The 21857-nt window shown below is 41.9% G+C and overlaps 1 protein-coding gene across 10 annotated transcripts in view; it reads left to right on the forward strand.

Annotated features, from left to right (window-relative positions):
* BIN1 (bridging integrator 1) overlaps nucleotides 1–21857 on the forward strand; it is a 160174-nt gene that overhangs the window by 120021 nt on the left and 18296 nt on the right. For 5 of the 10 annotated variants that reach the window (XM_084806684.1, XM_084806746.1, XM_084806719.1 and 2 more), the window contains 2 exons: nucleotides 4921–5065; nucleotides 13372–13500. In XM_084806684.1, coding sequence (XP_084662810.1) covers nucleotides 4921–5065; nucleotides 13372–13500 — 274 coding nt within the window. Of the gene's footprint in view, nucleotides 1–4920; nucleotides 5066–13371; nucleotides 13501–14633; nucleotides 14715–18594; nucleotides 18706–19488; nucleotides 19513–21857 lie in introns of all 10 variants that reach the window. The other 5 variants (XM_084806667.1, XM_084806702.1, XM_084806694.1 and 2 more) reach the window with 3 other exon arrangements.

Consider the following 21857-nt stretch of genomic DNA (forward strand, 5'->3'; position numbering starts at 1 on the left):
AATGATACTCTTGTTGTACAAGTAGGGAAGTTTTGAATTGCTGAAGGAAAAAGGTGAACAAGGTTAGTAATCATATACATCAGTTTCTGGGTTTTTTTTTTTAACACTTTGAGGGACTCACCCTGGAAGTTACTACTTCTTTTCAACCAATATACCCTCGGTAAAGAAGTAGTAACTGTAAAGAAGTCCATTGTATTGTATAGTTTAGTTTAAGGAAATAAACGCAACTTAAGGGCAAGACCAGGAACAGGGTAAAATTTGTTAGGATTATGTAAATATATGCGCCCTCTCCCCTACTCTCAGCTCTGACAGTTAAGGGGAAGGTAGGCCTCACTTGTTGGATGAGATGGTCTCTGGCTCTCACCCAAATGCATGAGTGATGAAGCAATTTGGGAACTTGGACTCCCAGCTGCTCTGAGTCCCAGTTGCTGTGTGTGTAGTAATGAGATGAGTGTGCCAAGCCGGCATTAGGGGAAGGCCTGACCGTAGTGCTTTCAGAAAGCAAATGGAGGTTAGTGTGGTACCTTATCTGTGTTAGCCTACTGCTTTACACCCACTCCCTCACACATGCACTAAATAAATAGATAACATGTCAAAAGTAAGGGAAATTGTCTAGCTGATATCAGGGAGTCTAGCAGTTCTTCTTATACTCTTGGCTGTGAGCTGCGCCTTTTGTATACCCCAAAGATATAGATTGATTGCTATCGGTGATCCATTAACACAATTCTGCACAATGCTAAGTAAGATATACCTTTGCTAAAAGCATAGGATCAAAGAACAAGGCACAAGAATGAGAGGAGAGCGGGAGAGACCAAACAAACATGGAGATACAGTTGAATCCAGCATCAAATTAAGAACATATGCAATGTATAAGCCAAGCCCACTCCAAATACATAGTACCATAAGCAGAGAAACAGAAGTTCTTAGAGCTGATCTGTTTAGGGTGCAATCCTATACACATTTACCTGGGAGTAAGCCCCATTGAACTTAATGGGGCTTGCTTCTGAATAGACATGCATAGGATTGCTCTGTTAATGGCATAGGAACCCTGGAGAGAGCAATTTAGTTTGATCCCTTTAATTTAAGCTTCCTTTGTTCCTGCCACTTAGATTCAATGTAATTTCACCTCAGTTGTAATTTCAACATGAAAGCTTCCTCTCTGGGAATACTCTGGAAGGATTTCTGCCATACTTGAAGCAACCATTTTGTTTTGAAGAGTTATTCTTCCTATGACCCCTGCCAGAACAACAACTGGTTTAGACCTAATAGTAGGTTTGAAGCCAAAGCAGAGGGCTCGGGAGAAAAAGTGCCAGGTAATGCAAAAGGTAGGATTAAAAGCACAGTAGGGTCTACAGAGCATTGTACCAATTATATAAGCAAGAAGGGTTTTTTTTTTAAGTCCCCCCTGCCCCCCGAAATATATATGTCAATAGTTTCAATGTAACAGGTAAAGGAGATGAAAATTCTCAAATCAGCCATTATTCTGTACATTAATAAAAAAAAGAATGAAAATCCATCTTTTAACAGATGTTGGGTGAGGACAGATGCACCCCAATAGAAAGTAGGTTCTGAGATTGGACCTCACCGGGCACATCAGCCAATATACAGTGGTTATTCAAGATACTTAAATATTACATTGGTTTTGTGGGAGCTGGTTTTCCATTGATGTTGTGATTAGCCAGAGGCTATCAGTTGCCAAAACCCAGGCCTTTGCTGGATTGTTTGGCTTCTTAGTTTTCAACACCCTTCTATTCCAACCTTCAGCATTCCCCTTTGTGGGGTAACTGGACAAGTAGCATGCAAATAAAAGAAATGAGCCCTGTCTCCTCTTCTCATCCTCTGAGCATTTACATAGTACTTAATGGATGTTTCTCTACTGAAAATGTCCAGTGTGCACACAGACACTCACACCCTGCCAAACTTATCTGACTTATATCGGGAGATGGCCCCGTAGGTCCTCTTTGAATGAATATCTTCACAGTAACTATGTTAGCTCATGCACGGAATCTTCACCTTTCTTTCTCATTGGTTGAGCCGTGTTGTAATGGAGATCACTTACGTGTGCCGTCCTCAACAGAAAGAAAACTAAACTGTTCTCCAGGCTGAGGAAAAAGATGAGCAGGTACCAGTACAGCAAGCTGCATTTCCCTGTATGCTCTGAGTTGGATGCAAAAGTCAAAGATCAGGCTGTGTTCTAACAGCATAGTGCATTGTTAGCTTGGTGACTGTAACGGAGTTATTTGCATGATTCATACTGCTTTGTCTTGGAATTTGTTTTAGATTGCATTTGTGTGTCTGAATAATCCCAATAATGTTTATCTCTCTATCTCTCTATCTCTATCTCTATCTCTATCTCTATCTCTATCTCTATCTGTTTTAATCTCTTTCCCCCTTTTGCATTTTGGCAATGTATAAACCTCAAAATGAAAAATGTTTACATTTCCCAAAGTAATAGTAATACCTTGTGCTTTACTTATACAGCAGAAACATATACAGATGGTTGCTTATGGGTCAAATAGCAACTGTTGCCATAGTGAGCAATGATGATGGGCCCTTCTAGATGGGAGAAAGGCCTTGCTTTTTCTGCCCATGCTGGCCCTATACAGAGCTAGTAGTGGTATATGGTGAGGTTTGAACTGGAATCTTCCTAGCTCATGCCTATAACCACTCTGCTACACAAAGGTTCTGCCTATGATTGGTTGTTAAATTTCTGCCTGGTAGTCCTAGGCCCTAAGGGTTCTGTCAAGCCCCTGCAAGAGCTTGGGCCTTGTGTGCTGTGGCAATGTACATGTTGTTCTGAGGAAAGTCGGCAGGCATCGGCAAAAGGAAAAAACCAAAGTGTGTGGAGTACGCTGTTGCATATCTCAGTACGTAGATTTGAATGTGTGTATGGAGAATTCCTATGTAGCTAGACATTTTATTGGGTACTCTCTCATATAGCATACTGTGTCTTTTGCAATAAGGGTGGTAAAATCACAGCACTGCTGCTGTCCTTCATCTTCCTGCTGGCTTGCCTCCTAGAATAAATTAGCATTTTGGAACTAGGTGCCATATTATCGCCATGTAACCTAGATTTCCTTTTAAATGCAGGAAGCTTTGGGAAGACTTGTTATAAGTGAAGATGAAAGTAAGGGGGGAAGAGAAGGGAAAATATAGGAGGTAGTATCTTCTTTCCCTCAAATCTTGTGGGAGATGTCCTTCTGCCTCCTATTCTTCCTTCTTGAAAGTTTATAACAAAACAAACCCTTTTCCTCTCTCCCTACACCCTTCCTTCCTTCAACTCTTACAACACCTTGAATGGCATAAATTGTGTTTTCTGTTCTGAAAAGGTCAAGTTCTAATTGTAAAGAGGAAGGAAGTCAGTCTTTTAAATTTATTCCTGTGTACTCCCTAGAAATAATATAGACTTCAAAGGCATAGGGTAGGGGGACGTGGTGTTTTATTACAATGTGTTCATATACTAACTAGCTTCCTGAATAAATTTGCATGGTGGCTGATATTACTGAGTGACTCTGAGTTAAAAGAAAGATCTCCATTGCTTCCTTCCCACCCTCTTACAATTGTGTGTGCCCCTGGATATGATCTGAGAGCTGAAACAGGTTGCAGTGAGGCAAAATAAAAGGCAGAAGGTGGTAGACATGATCGAGGTGTGTGTTGGTGGTCCACGTTTTTTTACTCGCATCACCACCTTCCATGTGATCCTCCATCAGTCAACAGGTTATGGTCCCTCTTGAACCAGGACCCAAGTATGTTTACTTAGAAGCAAATACTATGTAATTCAGTGGGATTTACTTCCTCTTATGAATGCTCAGCCATAGACAGGAATCCTGTTCTGTTGCTAGAGTGACAGGCTTAAAAAAAATCTGAATACTGTGATGACAAAATGTGGTGTGGGAAACAAGCTCTCGTGATTGTTTTCCAGGAATCATGTGGTTTAATACAGCTTATTTGCTCCATTCCTGAGCCTTCTACTGACATTTAAATATGAAGTCTATTGCCCCATCTCTTATTACGTTCCTGTAAATGTCTGGCTAGCCAATCACTTCCATGCTTTGGAGATCGAAGTAATTATTGTGCACTACCATTGTGGGAGCATGAAAGACATTCACTCAGGAGGTTAAAGTCTGTATGCCTGCTTGGTTTATTAGAGGCCCTGTTTGATTTTAATGCAGCATTTAATAAAAACCAAGACCTTTATTGTTGAAATCTTAGGGGATAACAAATTGCTGTATTTAAGGGGGAAACTTTATGTGACATTAAACAAATAGTTTGGCATTGCATGTGTCAGGATCTGGACCACAGTATGCGGGGCTGGTTTTTAAAACTCTTGCCACATCACAATCCTGATGCAAACCACCTCTCCCCCTCAAGCTGCTATTTGGCAAAGAAGGGAAACCCCCATTGGCATCTTCTCAGGGGGAGTTTTGTTGGGATTGTGATGTGGGAGCAACGGGTTAAACCTCCTATCCCCATGTGCCTCCCCACACCGGCAGCTGTTATACAGTTTTTAGAAAGATACATACAGTGCCAAACTATGAGTTTAGCATCACATGAAGTTTGGCCCTAAGAGTTCGTGGCGTCATTTTGGGCCAGCTATCCATCATTCACACCTTTTTGGTTTCCGCAAAAAAGGGCACCCTCCCTCATCCCTTAAATTACCTCTTTGCTGAGCCTTGTCTTATGGTCTTGGAGTTGTGTATTTGCACTGCTTTACATTATTTTTGTCTTCCTCTTATATGAAATACACATGTGTACATACAGTATAGTAGGATTAGCTGGTACAATGTGAAGTATTCTTAGCAATGGAGAAAGAAGCATTTCAGCAGCATTCCTCTGCAATCTTTCTCCATGTAATAAAAAAGGTTCGTTCCAATGCAGATTCTGAAACGTCCTCTTTCTCTCTCTCCCTTTTTCCTGCAGTGATAGTACAGAAGCAAACAAACCCCCCTCGTCTCCACCTGATGGGACTCCCATCACCGGTCCTGAGACCAAGGCCATCAACCATGAGCTAGAGCCATCCACTTTGGAAACACCTGGGGGAGGCATCCCGAAGTCTCCATCTCAGGTAGTGAGGGCTGCTGCTGCTATATATATTCCTTGGGGACATGCTAATCAACCTTATTTTTATTTGTGTTTCTTTGGCTGCTACTCTATGTAGAACAATTGTCTTCTCTCCATTCATGTTCTTCAATAATTCTAGGTAACCTGTGGCATCTAGTCTCTGTGCCCCTCTCATATGTTGTACTTACCTAATCCAATTTCTTTGTCTAGGAACTACAGTACTTCCTCTTCAATAGGAGTTGTGTATACTCTTCTTATGTACTAGGTGTGGTACATGATTGTACATAAGATCAAGAAGAGGCATGGCTAAACTCTTGTGTTGGGATGCACTGCCTCTGGATGAACTAGTGACATAGGAGATTTATTTATTTATGTATTTATGTATTTATTACATTTCTATACACTCAATAGCTGAAGTTCTCAGTGGAACCAGGCAGTAGAATAAGGATTTTTTTTTTTAATGAAGGCAAATGGTTTTGCTAGTTAAGAAAGGTGTGTTATGAATTCTCTTGTCCTCAGTTGACAAGGAACAGGTAAGTGAATTTGTACCAGATGCGGAATAAAGATACCCCAAAAGCCAGTTTTAAAGGTTTTTTCCCTCCCTTGTAGCCTTTTGTACTGGCACCTGTTTGAGATGCAACATGGCACAGGCCTGATCTTGACTTCTTTAAACAGAATAAAATCATTTTTGTGTAGTCAGCTATGCAATCGCTATAGCCCGCCAAAAGCCACAGCAGTTGAAGAGAACAACTGTAGATTGGCAATTATAGATCTATAATAATGAGCAGCATGTGAAACCTCTACCTGTGAAAATCCGGGCAGTCCACTGTATGTTGTACTGTTGCTGGTCCAGCAGCTGGGGATTGTACCAGTCGCTGAACACTAAAGATGGTAGCTTCTGTCCTATCAAAAAAGTCACAGCAGGAAAATACCAAAGATATGGACCAGCTTTAAAAATCTTTACATTATTTTCTAAACTTTAATATTGTGGGCAGAATCTAATTCAACACTACCTCCAATATAAACAACACTGCGCTAGCGTAAGTGACCTCTAGTATAATGCCAGTAGTGTTTGCTGGCAGGATGGGTTTCTCTGTAAAACGTGTTGCTCCAGCAAACTCTATTCACACAGGCGTTCCCTTGACCTGTGAGGGATTTTTGTCATCACCCTGTTTTTATTGTTATGCTACTGTAATGTTTTTAAATGTTTTTCATTTTTATCTTGTTTCTATATTCTTATGTTGTATTTTAAAGTGTACCACTTAGGGATTCTAATATGTTAAGGGCGCAGTCCTATTGGGATAGGCGGTCACCTCCGAACTTGGAGGCGACCGCCTATCCAATGCAGGGCAGGAGAACCGCGGAGGGGATCGTCCCCTCTGCGCTTCAGCCACCCTGCATTTACGGCTAGATAGCCGATTTTTCTAGCCATGGGACCTCAGAGCGCAGGAAGCGGCAACCAGATGACACATAGGATGTGCCGTACTGGCATTTCGACTTCCCTGCCCCGACATGCCCCCAGGCATGCACCTGTTTTCCTGCTCTGTGCTCCTCTTCCGAGCTTGGAGGGTGGGGCCATTCTGCGCTGCCTCATAGGCAGTGCAGGAGGGGGTGGAGGTTGGTTCTCAGGGAACCGACCTATCCTGTGGCCATCTAGCTGCTGACTAGCAGACATAGGATTGCGCCCTAAGTAGCAGAAAACTATTATAAATAAATATTGGCATTGCATTAGAGGTTGCTTATGCTAGCGCTAATGTAATTTACATTAGCAGTAGTGTTGAACTGGATGCTGCCCATAATTTTTGCTGAACTGTTATCTTAGCTTTTCTTGGTTGTATGGTGTGTGTGGCATTTATTTGGCCTTTTCCCTGTTCACGTTGGCCAGACAAAGGTAGGTTTGTTCTAGTATTTAAAGCACCAAACATTATCTAGAGAATGTTGTGCTGCTTATATAACTGTAACGTGTGTGCCATTGAATGGTAATCTTGGGTACTGAATTCTTGCTGTGGGATATAAAATGTAGGATAAATTCCATAATATTTAGTGTAACTGTAGACTGAGGTAAGGTCTGTCTGTAGGAAGGCATTACAGTGCAATTCTTTGCATGGTTATTCTGAAGTAAATCCCACTGTATTCATTGGGACTTATTCCCAGGTAAGTGTGCACAGGATTGGAGCCTTAGTTTCCTAACAGAAGATAGTTTCCTAGTAGAAGACTGAAAATGGAGTTGACATCTGGTAGTATTTATTTTAATGCTCCTGCCTTATTTTTTGTAAAGCAATAGGCCCACCTTCTGAACAAAAGAAAAGGCAGTAATCCTAATTGGAAACCTCCTGTAGTCCAACAGTAAACTCCCTGGAGGAAAGAAAATGCCAAGGCTTATGCCAGAAGCATTCTAGGTCCAGATTGGACTTCGGACTTGGTTTGGAAGTACATTACAACATGGATATGGAGGAGCTCAAAGGTTCCAGTGCAGGTGTTCCACTTTTAACAAGGAACTTTAAACAACTTCTCCTAGATGGGGACTTTTGGGTGCTTCCTGATGTAGACACCAATCCAAACAGTTGACAGGTGGGTGGTTCGCTTTTTTTCAAAGAGGTATCTATGCACAGCCCTGGCAGTTGGATCGGGGAGGTGAACTTCACTTGCAGCACTCGTTTCTGGTTTTCTCCATCTAGCTAGGCAAATACCGGTGGAAACCTGCTGTTTTGTGTGTGTAGCTCCTAGCTGGATTGAGGAGAATATTTTTGGAGAAAGGAATTGGAGCACTTGTCACCCACGGTCCACATGTCCATTATTGCTAATTCAGACAGCCCGATAGGATCAGGAGCAGCGCAGATGGCACAGCTGCTATCACTTCAAAAACAGGGATGGTAGCTCTAATACTTCACCCCCATCACATCACAGGAAGTATCTCTTCTTTGAGGAATTCCTTTCTGGGCTTTTTGGGTAGTACACACTGTTAGTCCTGTGTAGAGTAGACCCATTGAAATGAATGAGACTTAAGTCAGTCATGATTATTCCTATTCATTTCAATGGGTCTACTCTGTGAAGGACAAGCATTGGATATTACCCTTTTATTCGACAGAACTGTTATTACTGGAAGTGCCCCCAGTCTCTGGATCATTTCTTTTTGATCTGCACCCTTTAACCAGACTGAAAAGAGCTCACATTTTGGCCATATATAAATAGGGTCAGCCGTTATGGATGGTCAAATATTTCACCTTCTCTTTATTTATTTATTTATTTATTAGTAATATGTATATACCGTGTAATATAATAAAATCCCTAAATGGTTCATATGGACCAGGCTTGCAGAGTAAATGCTCCTATGGCGCCCCATATGTGTGCAATTTGTTTTCAGTAACACTTCTCTCATGCAGAAATGTATGTATACCAGACTCCTAAAGGCAAGCTGTCCTTAGAAATGTGATGACTTCTCCAGTTGTATTTTTACGTTTGCTTCTACATTCCCTTCTATCCTATCCCTTGTGTCAAAGTGATACTACTTCTATATGAGATGAGGTGACATATTGGAACTTTAAACAAGGTGTCATTTGGCCACTCTTGAATAGAAGCTTATATTTCAAGGCTCTAGGGGGTGTGCTTTTGGGACCAGTGCAGTGATTCACCAAACAACCTGCAACTGCATTTAGAATAACCATGTTGATCGCTTCAACCATTAAAGTGGTCACAGTGTGTGCACACATCATACCAAATTCCTGGGTTGGTGGGTTGTTGTTTTTTAAAAAACCCTCTATCTTGAGCTCAGGCCCATCACTGGGAATTAGTATCTATAGGCAGCTGCGAAGCCCTCAGCACCCTGGGAGGGCCTCCTGCTGACCCCGGATCCATGGTGACACAGTGACGAGCACTGTTGCTTGCTCTCTTTCTAGCCCTGGTGGTGGGATTTGGCCTCTCTGGAAAGGCCGCCTCTCCTCCTCATGGCTGCTTGTTTCCTCTTCCTCCTCCCCATCTGGACAGAGGTGGAGGGGCTGGCAGCAGCCATTCCTTCTGGGTTGCACCTACAACTATTCCTACTTCCTTCAGTGATGGTGAAGGTAGAGGCAAACAGCCACCTCCTGCCCTCTGCTTCTGTGTAGATGCTGAGGCGAAGGAAGAACCAGTGGGAGGGTAGAGGGCACCGGAGTGCATCATATCCAGAGCCCCCCAACAGGAGCAGGGCCTGGATGGGTACGTAATGTATGTGATTTTGGTATTGATTCTCATGCCGGGCAATCACTTTCAGCCTCTCCCAGGCATTTGGAGAGGTCTGATAATAATTATATGTATGGCCACTAGCCATTTGTGTATATAATAATTATATGTATGGCCACTAGCCATTTGTGTATATAATAATTATATGTATGGCCACTAGCCATTTGTGTATATAATAATTATATGTATGGCCACTAGGCTTTTGTATATTTCATGAACTCTAGAAAGTGACATGCCTTATTCCTGTTGGTGAGATGGGCTTTTAATAACACATTAAACATTAATATCCTAAAAAAAGCACACGCGCGCGCGCACACACACACACACACACACACACACACAAAGCAGCATAATTGGGGTAGTACCAGGGCAGGACTGGTCAAGGCAATGCATGATCATCATCACCAGAAAATATAGTTGGTGAACACTGCCATCAGCTGGTGGTTCCCTTTCAATGCATATTTAGCCTAACATCTGTAACAAATCTTAATCGTGGCATTCGTTATGATCTGTTGTTACACATATGTAGCACAACAGTGGCAGTTCCAGAAAACCATAAAATACCGGATTTTTAAACCAGCAAAAGCATTCATCTCCTCACAAGAATTTTGCATGGAACGTAAGTAGGCAATGTTGATGGCACCTACAAAGCAGGAAATCTATTAATTGCGTAGGAGTACAACTAATAGTTGGGCTACAAGTCTCTAGCAGAGTTGTATATCTGCAGGTAAATTACTAAGTTGGGTGTGTTGAGGAAGTAATAAAATCTGGAGGACTTCAACATGAGCTTTTGAGAGAAAATTTGGCATTGTTGACAGACTGGAGTTCAGCTAAGCTCTTCTCAGCTCAGTGACTGGTTCTTCTCACCATCCCCTTCCCATGCAGACAACATCAAATATTTGAAAAATGCCGACAACTTCCTGTTCTATACCTATTGCGAAAGAGAAGACAGACAATTTTTTAAAAATAAAAATCTAACAGTTTCATCTGTTTCATCCCTCCTGCTAGCCCATTACATTTTGAGTTGTTGTGCAGTTGGAAGGAATGTTAAATTTTTATTTCAGTTTTCTGCTCAGTTAGAGGAAAGAGTCCATCATTAACACATAAAGCAACACTAGATTTAAAAAAAAAATTGGAAAAGGGAAGACAAATAAATCCCCTTCCAAGAGTTTTGCATGGAACGTTATAGTAGGCTATGTACCCATTTAATGGAAAAATTCACTCTATGACTGTCAACATAAAATAAAATAAATTGCAAGCAGAACCACTAGGGGAATTAACATAAGGTATGTCCAGATGATGTAACAGTGTGTAGGAAAAGGTGGGAAACCTTTTCCCTGAGCTGAGTAGACTATGGGCTTCACCACATAAAGCTAAAATCCTTCATTCTTACCAGGGCTTTTGCTTCTTGGAGGAATTAAGAGCGGTTCATTTACACAGGTGGACACGTGCTTTGAATTGGGGGCTTCCTTTCTTGTCAAATTCTATATGTTTCATTTTACAGCCACTAGATGGTGCTGTGGTTATAGCACAACTCTGTCATTACACACAGCCGATATATCGGATTAATATTCCTTGTCAGGTTATCTCCGATCTTTTACAAAGTGAGATAAAGGTCAGAAAGTGCAGGAGATACCCTGGAAGTTGACAACGTCGTGTAAAGGACCCACAAACTTCCATGAGTGACCAATCACGAGTGTGCAATAAAAGCCTGTTGTAGGAATGCTCTATAATGATGGGGAAGTGTCTTGAACACTAAAGAAATGCTAACTCTGACAGCAGTGTTTGAATGCTGGATAATTTGCCTGTAACAATGACAACGGATGAATAAGAATGAATCATCTACATGCCAAAATGGTGAAATTGTATTCTTGGTTTCTTTGTTACAAGCTCTAGTGTGACTGCACTAGACACAGTGAGAAAAAAGGATTGTTTATTTTTTAAAGACTTCTAAATGCAGTAGCATTTGAAGAGGGAATTAAGGGCGCAATCGTATGCATGTTTAGACAGAAAAAAGACCTATAACTCCCAGCATTCCTCAGCCAGCATGCTTGTGATTTATTTTATTTTATGTTGAAGTCACACTAAGTCTGCTGGTCTTATTTAAGACAGCACATTCCTTCTCTAAAATAGTGGAAAATCATGACACAGTGCCCAATTTTGACCAGAAGATTGTCCCCTTGAGAGTGTACGGTTTCTGTTTGATTTGTAGTCTTCAGTGGATGTAGGTGCAGATGAAGTGCTAGTTAGGTCGTGGGAAGGGAGAATACTGATTTTTAGAGTTGAAAAGTATGAGTGGGGTGTGTCAGAGAAGATAGCAGTGCAGGCAAACACCCATGGCTTCTCATGCATTGATTTTTAAGAACTGCCTTTTCCCAAGGGAGCTGGGTACAGGACATTTCGAAGCCCTTTCGCTACTGTAAGCAAAAAATGCTGAGTTATTTTGGCTGTTGATGATAATGAAGTTAGGGAGCCTGACTGGCATGTGCTAGAACAGAATGGGCAGACTTCCTGTGGGTTCTGTTTTGTTTTTTATTAGAAACCTGAGGTCCACAAATCAGAGCCAGGTATGAAGCATGGCTTGAGGGGACAGACACACACTTGGAATTAAGGAACAGAATTCCTCTGAGCACATGGTTCAAGCTAGAAATTCGTTTTCATCACCAGAACTGAGCTCCACTCCTGCCCTCCCCTCAAGCTTGCTTCACTTCTAATTTAGACATTTATTTTTTAATTATTTTTATTGTTGCTATTGTTAAAGAAGTAGGAGTCAGAAACTCTTGTCATTGTACTGCAAATTGCCCAGTCAGTCCTAATCTACCTTCTGCTCATCCCTGCCCTAGAACAGATGAAGCTTTTAATTATCAGCCAGTTGATAAACATACTTATGAAATGGCAGTGCTGTCATAGGTATTAAATGTAGGTCTTTGCTTTAAGGGAGCACCACAAAGAAAGCGTTACAGTAATATTACAGGGAGCACCAAAAAGGAAGTGTGTGGATTATGCAAAACTGTTCTTTCGGCACTTCCTGTGACCTGCAAAGCTACCCTGACTGCTCTACTGTTGAAGATCCCCACTGTGTAGGTTAGATTGTTCTTACTCAAGTAAGAAGACCTTACTAGCTAAGCAGATCTATTTTCCTAGGCAGGGCAAGGAAGGCTTTGTTAGATATTTTGCCAGGGAAACATTTTTAGAATAGTCAAGCAGTGAAATACCATTGAAAATCAACCTACTGCTCTGACATTGTACTTAGAAATGAGACTAATTTAGAATTTTGTGGTATATTCATTGGGAGGCATAAGACTGAGAGAAGTTCTGAGAAGGGAGATGGATGTGAAAATCTAGATGTAATTGATCCAGTTGGTGTGACCTCAAGTGTGGCTCATATTAAAAGAAAAGAAAATCCTCCATGTGATGGGTGATAAGAGAGAATACGGATTCCCAGACCAGCATAATTTTACTCCTGTAACATCTGTGGTATCTCACAGAAATGCTATGACTCCAAAAAGAGTTGGACTCCATTTCTCTTGGTTTGCATCCTAATCCTGTTTAGGCTATAGAAAACCCACTGGCAGTGCTGGTGTTAACCAAGAGTCACTCCTAAAGACTGCGTTTTGTGCTGTTGGGAGCATGCTTTTTTTAGGAATCAGTCAAGCTGGCTTGGGTATCTCCTTTCTCTATATGCAGATAAGTATTGCTAGCAAGAGTTGTGCTGCTGCCTTCCTTTGCTCCCATCACTTTTAATTGTAATATGTGAATTCCCACCTTGTTACTCCGGAAGGTTGCATAGACTGTAATTACGTGTGCATGATCCATCTTATGCATATTAATTGTGTTACGCTTCTCCTCTGCAGAAGGGAGACCTGCCCACGACTGAAGTGTAACTAATGATGTGAAGCCTTCTTTTGGAAGTGTGTGATTGTTTCTCCCTCCTCCTCCTCCCAATATGTTTTGTTTTGACCTCCCTCTAGACCTCCCTCTATTTGAGTGTGTGTGTGTGTGTTTATTTTATGTTTTTGCTAACTTGGTTCCTGTCTCTGGTTTTTTGGGTGTTGCTGTTTGTGCCGTCGCCATGTGTCTGCTTGCATGCAGTTGAGGAAAGGCCCTCCCGTGCCGCCACCTCCAAAACTCACTCCGTCCAAGGAGATGAAGCAGGAGAACATCATCAACCTGTTTGATGACAATTTTGTCCCAGAAATCAGTGTGACAACCCCCTCACAGGTTAGCTTCTCCTCCTTCCCAGTCCTGTCTTGCCCCCTCCTCTCTCTGCTTGTTTCCCTTTCCATATTAGAGGTGTCAGGCCATGAAAACTGCTCAGTGGGGGCATTAAGGTGAGTGTAAGGAGCAAAGAACTGGATTTGAATTGGGCAAAAGGGGCAGGGAGTTTTAACCCCATATTGTTAGACTGGAATCTGTTGTGGTAGAATGAAGATAGAGGCAGGTTGTGTGGAGAGCCCTGCCTCACATTTTTCACCATGGTAGCTAAGAAGACCAAACCCATTTCTCCCCAGCTAAATTGGAGCTTTGGGGTGGGAGGGGGAGGGGAGGTAAGGCATCATGCTTACAGAATACTGTGTCCCAGTTAATAATACATGTTAAAAATTCCTCACGTCAAGTGGCCCCAGCACCGTAGCCACATGGAAGAAGTCACAAGGTGTCCATGCCTGTGTCTGATTCTCTGGAAGCTCCTCCCAGTGATCCGCTCCCACCTTAAATGTTGAGGGAGAATTATGTGAGTTGTGGCACCAGCATAGACTCCCTGGATCATATGTCACTTTCTCCACATGGCTGTGGTGATGTGGGATTCTTAAATATATGAACTGGAGCTATGCCTTTTAAGAGACACTTGCGTTAGTAATCTGAAATACCTGTATAGTTCTACCAGTGTCTGCTATTATAAAACCCTTGCCCATCCCTCTAGCAAAAATTTATGCAAAATAAATGGGGTTTGTGTCAGTGCCTTTAAATGCTTTGGGAACAACCCTTAGACAGGTCATTCCTGGCCCTGAGGCCTGCACTTAATTGTTTTAAAGTCGCGAGCATCCACTAGCTCTTCAGAATCCCTTGCACCCTCAAGTGAATAGTTTAAGCATAACAAACTGTTCGAAAACAAAACTATTCTACTGTAGTTTATGCCTGAGGGAGTTATACTGACACTTCCCAGGGATGACTTAATTCTAGTCCCTGTCAGGGGAGAAGGGAAGCAGTCTGACCAGTTTTCTGGCTACATTCTCACAACTCATCATCATCATCATCGTAATATATACTTTAAAAAAATCATTATTCATAAAAAGCATTGAGTGACACCTCTAGCAGTTCTGTTTCCTGACTCCGCTCTTCCTTCCCTACCTCAGCGCGGTGGTCTGCGGCTTTTACCTCTTCCTCCTGTTCGACGGCTGAAACGTTGCGTGAGGGGCCTGGAGTTGGGAGAAAAGGCAAGTGTAGGCCACAGGTTACAAGGGTTGTGGGTCACCTCACAGTCACATGGAAAATGCACATGATGCTAACAGGCCTTGGTGTTGAGGATGGGGCAGAAAGGGGATGTAAAATGGACATTTAGCTAGCTTTAAAACTATTTTTTTTAAAACAAAACACTAGGCCTTGATCAGTGCTAGTCAAAGAGCAATTTGGGATGTTCCTGAGACAAATGAATACAGACAAATGAGCATCAAGCATAGCTTCCTGTCTAACCAAGAAGTAGCAACCATAGAGACAAGCCAAATCCAGTAGAAAAAAGAAAAAGTGACAAACTTGTCACTTGATTTTAGTAGGGAAGGGGCAAGTATATATGTGGAGATGTCCTTTGTGAGATGTTTGAAGAGAAGGACCAGAAACAAAGGGGAAAAGGGCAAAATAATTGTTTTGTAATACAAAACAGAAGAAGTTGGTGGCTGCAGCACACATAAGCAGAATTTTCTTACTTAAGGTGCTTCCAGACTAGGCTTTTATGGCGCCATCACTCTGCCTCATTCATGGAATTTTATGGGCAGGTCTGACATGGCTGTGTTCCACTCATAGCCCCCCTGTTTTGTCACCACTTCTTGCATCTTTTTTCTTAATACAGAAAATCCATTATGGAAAAAAATAGCTGCTCAATGCCTTTTGACTGGTGGTGTTAGGAGCCTACCATTTGGAAGCACCCTTGCATTTGAGAAGGTTAAAAAATGAGACCATCCAAGATGTGCAATGCTAAGTGCCATTTGGAAGAAAAAAGCCTCTTGCCTGTGGAGAAGACGTTGCAGGAAGTATTATGTCCAAATGCAAAATAAATAAATGCAAACAGATCTGCAGGTACCACCATGAGGCACTGAGAGGTGATTGCCTCAGGTGGAAGATTTTGTGTGTATGTTTTAGACCGGGGGGGGGGGAACCTGTGGCCTTCCAGAAGTTGTTGGACTCCAACTCCCATCAGCATAAGCATGGCCAATCATCAGTGGTGATGGGATTTGTAATCCAACAATATCTGGGGAGGCACTGGTTCCTAACCCCTGTTTTAGACCTTTTGATTTATTAAAAACTGTGCCATAGGTCTAGTTCTTACTGTAATGGTAAACCTATCTCTAGGCTATGCCATTTCAAATTGCCAGTGGGGGCTCATGTGATTGCATACTCTTCCTTTAAAAAAATAAAAAAAGAAGGAAAACCTTCCACACTGGAAACAGGGCCAACCCTGCCATTAGGCAGATCTGCCCCAGGCAGCTGATTTTGCATGTCATGAAAGGCCAGGAACTTACTGGTTTTTATTATAGTATTTTTTTTACTGTCAGGGAGGGGGAGAGGCATCTTCTGCCTCTGGTGATAAAATAATTTGACTTGTCTTAGATACTATGCACTATGACTGGGGGTGGGGGACATTTCCTGCTCTTCCTTAGGCAGCAAAATGTCTTCAGCCAGGAAATTAGCATGTCAGGGGAAGGCTAGGCTACAATCCTTCTCTTTGACATCTTTTTTTTTTTTTTTAATATGGCAGGATTCTTTTTTTGGTGGGGACTGCGACTGTGGAGGAACATTTGGTCATGTTAGCCCACACCAGAAGTCTGGAGAAATATTCAGTCATATGAGCTTCCAAAGTGGCACAGCTGGGATACAAGTTTACCAGCTCAGTGAAGACTAGAACTAGGCTTCCCCAACCAGGTGCCCTCCAGATGTGTTGGACGACAGCTCCCAGAATCCCATGCTGGCTGGGGAATTCTGGGAGCTGTAGTCTAACACATCGAGGGCAGTATGTTCATTAGCTGCCCAGGTGGTGTATTAAAACATTGGGGAATTGGTGCTTTTGGAGAGGGTGTTTAACCTTTTCCTCTTCCCTGATCTAAATCCCCTTCCCTGATCTAAATCACCCCCACCCCCAAGCTGCTATCAACTTTACTCTTGTGAAGCTAATGGCTTCAGGGGTGGAGGATGGATTTTGATTGGGGAAAAGGCAAGGGAAGAAAGGGTTAAACACACTCTCTCAGGACACCAGTTTCCCAAACTTCAAAGCAGCTGCAGCTATATGAGGCTGCTAATTTATTTAAAGGAAAAAACCACAGTGGAAGATTCTAATCAGAGATTTCCTGTCATGTCAAGTTTAGCCCTTGGTGACAGGCAGTAGGCAGCTGTTATGGCCATGAATTAAAATGCAAACATTGCTTTTTTATTTTTTCCATGACAGACCTAGACAAGAGCACAGAAAAGTAACAGGAAAGACTGAGGGTAGCTAGAAAGGAGGACAGAAGAATTATTTGCAGTAACAGGGAAGCATAGACTAAAAGTGAGAGAACTTACACTTTGTAGAGCCTTTTTGACAGGAGAATCAAGAAACTGCTCCCAGTGCAGGATTTCTGGTTATATCTCCCCTGTACGCTTTGTTATTTGAGAAAGCCGTGGGCCACTGAGCAGCCTTCCATCCTTGCCACACCTATCCTTTCCTTGTAGCATGCCTCAACAACTCTTACACCATGTTTTGTATTGTACATTTCTGGGGGACGGGGGACTTGTGGAAATAGAGCATTCTCTTGGAGCATGTGCAGAACACAGGCCAACTGAACTGGACAGCATTGTTCTGAAGAAGCCTGGATTTTGAATGCATGACTAGAGTAGAAACCACTGGAAAAACTGTGGCTTTCATGCACACCTTGTGGAAGTTTCTGTTTGCTATTGAGCTAATTAGTTGGGAGGATGGTAAGGGAAAACTAACAAGAAAGAGGACTTTTGGACTCCTGGCACAGGTAACAGGTAAGATTCCTGCACGACTATATTCTTTTTTGACCTCACTTATTTTTTTAGTCAAGCACAGAAAACGAGTACCTAGAAGTCCTTACTCCAGAGGGAAGCTACTTAAGAAATCTTTAGGTGGCAAATCATGGTTGCTGCTTAACCTTTAAGGTTTAATTTCTTTGTGTTGAGGAAATGGTAAGTCAGAGAACCATCTCCATGAATAATTTGTTCTCATATCAGTGGAATCTAGTGAAACACACAAGGAAAGTAAAAGTTGAAATTTGAGGTGTGCAGATAAGAAACTACAGCTGTGTGGAAAGTAATGAGCTAGGTGGTTCTCTCTTGAAATAAGGTGTGTGGGTATGTGTATGTACATATCAAAAGTGTAAAGGTTTTGGCTTGGAAATGCCCACAATTTAGTCTCTATCAGTTGGTATCTATTATGTTTTCACTAGATATCCTGGTGTTATGCCCTGTTTGGTTCAGGACAAATTGGATCAGAAGGATAGAGTTATAATTTTTTATGGTCATGGAAATTGCTCAAATAGTATTGCTCTGGTGAAATATTCAGGCACAACTTCTTTCAGAAACAGCAAGCTGGGGAAAAAGGGATGGCTTCTAAATCATCCTGCAGGAATAAGGATGCTATTCAATCTTTGAATGGCACCACCATGGACTCTAGGACTGGTGCTGCAAAAGCAGTGTATATGAACGTGCTGCTTAACAACCTCTCTTAGTAAGAGTATATAACCTATTGGCTGATAAGGGAACCTTGATGTTTCTCTCTTGATTGGATGAAATATAGTATATACTGGGATGGTATATAACAGAACTGGTATGATTTATTACTATTGGAAATAACATCCTAGTATGGAAAGCAGTGATTTCCACTGAAAGTGAAGTCAGGATATGTGATACTGCTCAGGATATGTGGAATGTTGACACTTTTGTTTTCATGACTGTGGCCAGTGGGCATATGTGAGCATTTGTGTTTGTACCATACAGTTTTATCATACCTTTTGCACCTTCAGCTCCTGGATAACACCATCCGCATCCCACCTGCCTCCTCTATCCGACTAATATGAAATACTGCTTTTCTTCCTTAATGCTGCCAAGTTTGATGCTCCTGGGCCCTTCCAGGAGGGAGCCAGCCTGCTGGATCTGGATTTTGATCCTATTAAGCCAGATAACAGCCCTGTAGGGAAGTCGCCCACACCTGCGGCCCAGGTTGGTTTACCATTGCCATTCCTTGACTCAATGAGATAATAGAGACCTCGTCAGCTCCAGTGGGAAGGGGTGTGTAGGTGTTCACAATGACAGAGATAGCCCGGGAGGTGTTTCAAACTGTACCTAGAGAGTCTTGTTGATCTCCATACTCCATAACAATACTTAACATTTACATAATGCTTTTAGGCTCTTCGCATACGTTATCTTATCAATTCTTAGAATAATCATGCAGGCCAGGCCAGTATTTCTATCAAGAGGCTGAGAGATAGTGGCTTACGTAGGGAGTCCATGATGGAGTCCACGGAGCTCACAATATCAGTCAGTGCGCTATACCAGCCCACTACACCAGAAAGTACCCATTGTTTGTTCTAGGATTGTCTCCCTGACTTGTCAGGGGAGAGCCAAGTCAGAGATGGTTCAGATGCAAGGCTTAATGACCCAGGAACAGAGAAGCTAATCCCGCTTCCAGCAGCAGTGAATGGGCAGTGTGCACCACCTTGCTCACGACAACCCATGTGCAAATTTGTGATGTGCAAATTTGGGCCTATTAGTTAGCTGTTAGATAAGCTAAAGATCATGAGTTCTAAAATGGACAATCCGAAATAATAGGCTTTATGCTTGCATTTATGCCAGAGTGTATGTTACTAAGTGCTTGCCCTTAAATTAGGTTGAGAATATTCCTGAGTGGTATGTGGACACTTTATATGTTTCCATTTTCTGTGTTGGCTAAAATAATGAAGTCTCGATGTGTTTTTTATTCCTGTTGCTCTTTGCTATGCTTAGTCTTTGCCTTGGGATTTATGGGAGGTAAGATTTCTACTACCATGTGGTGCTTGCTTGGCATGTGCGAGTACTATCTTCCCTGTCACTATCATGCAAAGGTTGTCATGCTTGTCTTGACTTCTGTTCCCATCTTCTTCTGTGCAGTGATCTAATTTGATGTGTTGCAGCTATAATTCTCTGCCTTTTGTAAGAGTGGAAGTCTCCATACCCTGTGCTTTGATATTAACATATTATCAATGGCATTTATTGAAGCTTAACTCTTGCTGCTGTGCTCATTGTGGACCTTGCTGCTGTTTTATCCCTCTCAAAGACCACATGTCATTTCCTACCTCCAATTGTGTACCAAGCATATGTTTCAACTGTCACCAAACTAGTCCTCATCCTATACAAGCACAGCATATATTGCTATGCTTGTTGTTTTACTGCAGTGGGTCACTAATACAGAAATGGAGGATCTTTTCATTACTGCTGGAGAAATGAGCCTTGCCTCCTTTCATGTTATGCTCCCAAATAATCAGCTGGGATAAATCAGTTTACAAAGAGCCCATCTAGTTTTGGATGTGTTGAGATGTATGTTTTTGCTTCCTCTCTGTTGTCTGCTGACAAACTGCCTTTGTCCATCGTGTGTGTATTCTCTGCTGTCTTTATTAATTCTGTGTCTTCACAGGAGGTACTTCATATGTTTTAAATGTCCATATCTTGGTTACTTATCTAGGCCAACTAGATGCCTTTGAGGTGCAACTGGCCTTTTAAAAGAACTAGCCTCGTCTGACTTTCACACTGTTTCTCCATCGCAGTGGCCTTGTGTCAAACTGTTGGACATGTCTTTTTTTGACTCAGATAGCTTTGCTGTTACCTTTCTAATTTTTTTCTCTGCTAACTTTCCCCTTCCTCCTTCCTTGTAAAGGTTTAGTAAATAGATTTTTCTATTTGTGTCCTGAGGAATGGCACTGGATTTCTAGCAATGAAGTTTAGGTGAAGAGGTGTATAAATATCCCTCCCTGCCATAAGTTTGTTGGATATCTTTCTCAGCTAAACATGTATTGTTGTATCGCAGGGATTAACTGCACTGAAATTAGAGCTGTCCATTCAGCAAATAATTATTTACTGAACTGCCTATTAATTGATTAAATACATTTCCAAATTAATCTTCTTGAGATACTGAAGAAAGTACAAAATAATGTACAATTAATAAGTACAAAGAACAAAGAGTCTTGTGAGACCTCAAAGTCTAACAAATTTATTATGGCATAATTTGTCATGAATTACAGCCCACTTCATTCTTAGAAGGCAAGGCTGTCTTTCATTTATTAAATGTAAATACATTTGTAAATTATCGAAACCTCAATGCAGATGCCTTCTTGAGGTTCTGAAGAAAGTGCAAGATAACTTATAAGTTATCAATTGATACCACTTTTTGTTAGAAGGAAAGGCCATCTTTCATAAATTCATTTCAGTGCCAAGAACACGGAGATGCAAAACAACCTCAAAAATGCATACGCACTTAACACTCAGTTTCAACAGTTAACATTTGCTTTCCCTGAGATTAAAACTGATAATCACAACTCATGTATTAACTGACTATTAAGTAAAGTTTGCAGCCCTAGTCGAAACACTAAGTCCCACATAAGGTCCTGTTGCTCCAAACATGTTGTCAGTAAAACTAGCTATTAACATTAGGAAGTGGGAGAAAGAATTCTGAGGCACTGTGCCTCTTACTTAAAAAGAATAGTGCCAGGATACTCTGATGTGTCTCCTTTCTGTGTGGATGGCAGCAGCCAAATCAGCCTTGCACTGCTGTGTGGCCGTGCTGTAGCAACTGTGGTAATGGTACGATGCCACATTACCCTGTTGATTCTCACAATCACAAAGTTTATGTGCAGCCGCTCTAGAAAGTTCTGGTGAGCGGGGAGAGAAGGGGAGAGGGAGACCAGGATATTATGGCCTCTCAAGCCCCATCCCCATCCCTGCCAGCATGCCTCCTCTAGATGGGCTCACAGGCTCACAGGCCCATCTAGAGGAAAAAGAATAAAAAGGAGGACAGAGATGCGAAAATCACCTCAGTTGCTTCTCCCACCCTGGTTTGGAGGCTTCCTTCCAGTGAGGGCACAACCCATAGGACTATGCCGTAAGAAGATTTCTGTTGTGATTTGCTCTCCTTTATAATGTTCTGCCCGCTTGCTTATGTATGTCCTTGTGTAATGCTGAAGAGGTCATCTAACTGTGCTTTGAAGTCGGACTAATAGCCTTTTAAACGAATATTAGGACTGCAACCATTATTGGCCAAATAATTCATTAATTTCAGATTGAAAATATAGATGTTTGAAATGGAATGTCTCTCTATGAAAGGATGTGCAGCCAGTGCTGAT

Source organism: Heloderma suspectum, chromosome 1 (genome assembly GCF_057233095.1).
Source record: "Heloderma suspectum isolate Gila_16-S chromosome 1, 16-S_ref, whole genome shotgun sequence".
Lineage (NCBI taxonomy): Eukaryota > Metazoa > Chordata > Lepidosauria > Squamata > Helodermatidae > Heloderma > Heloderma suspectum.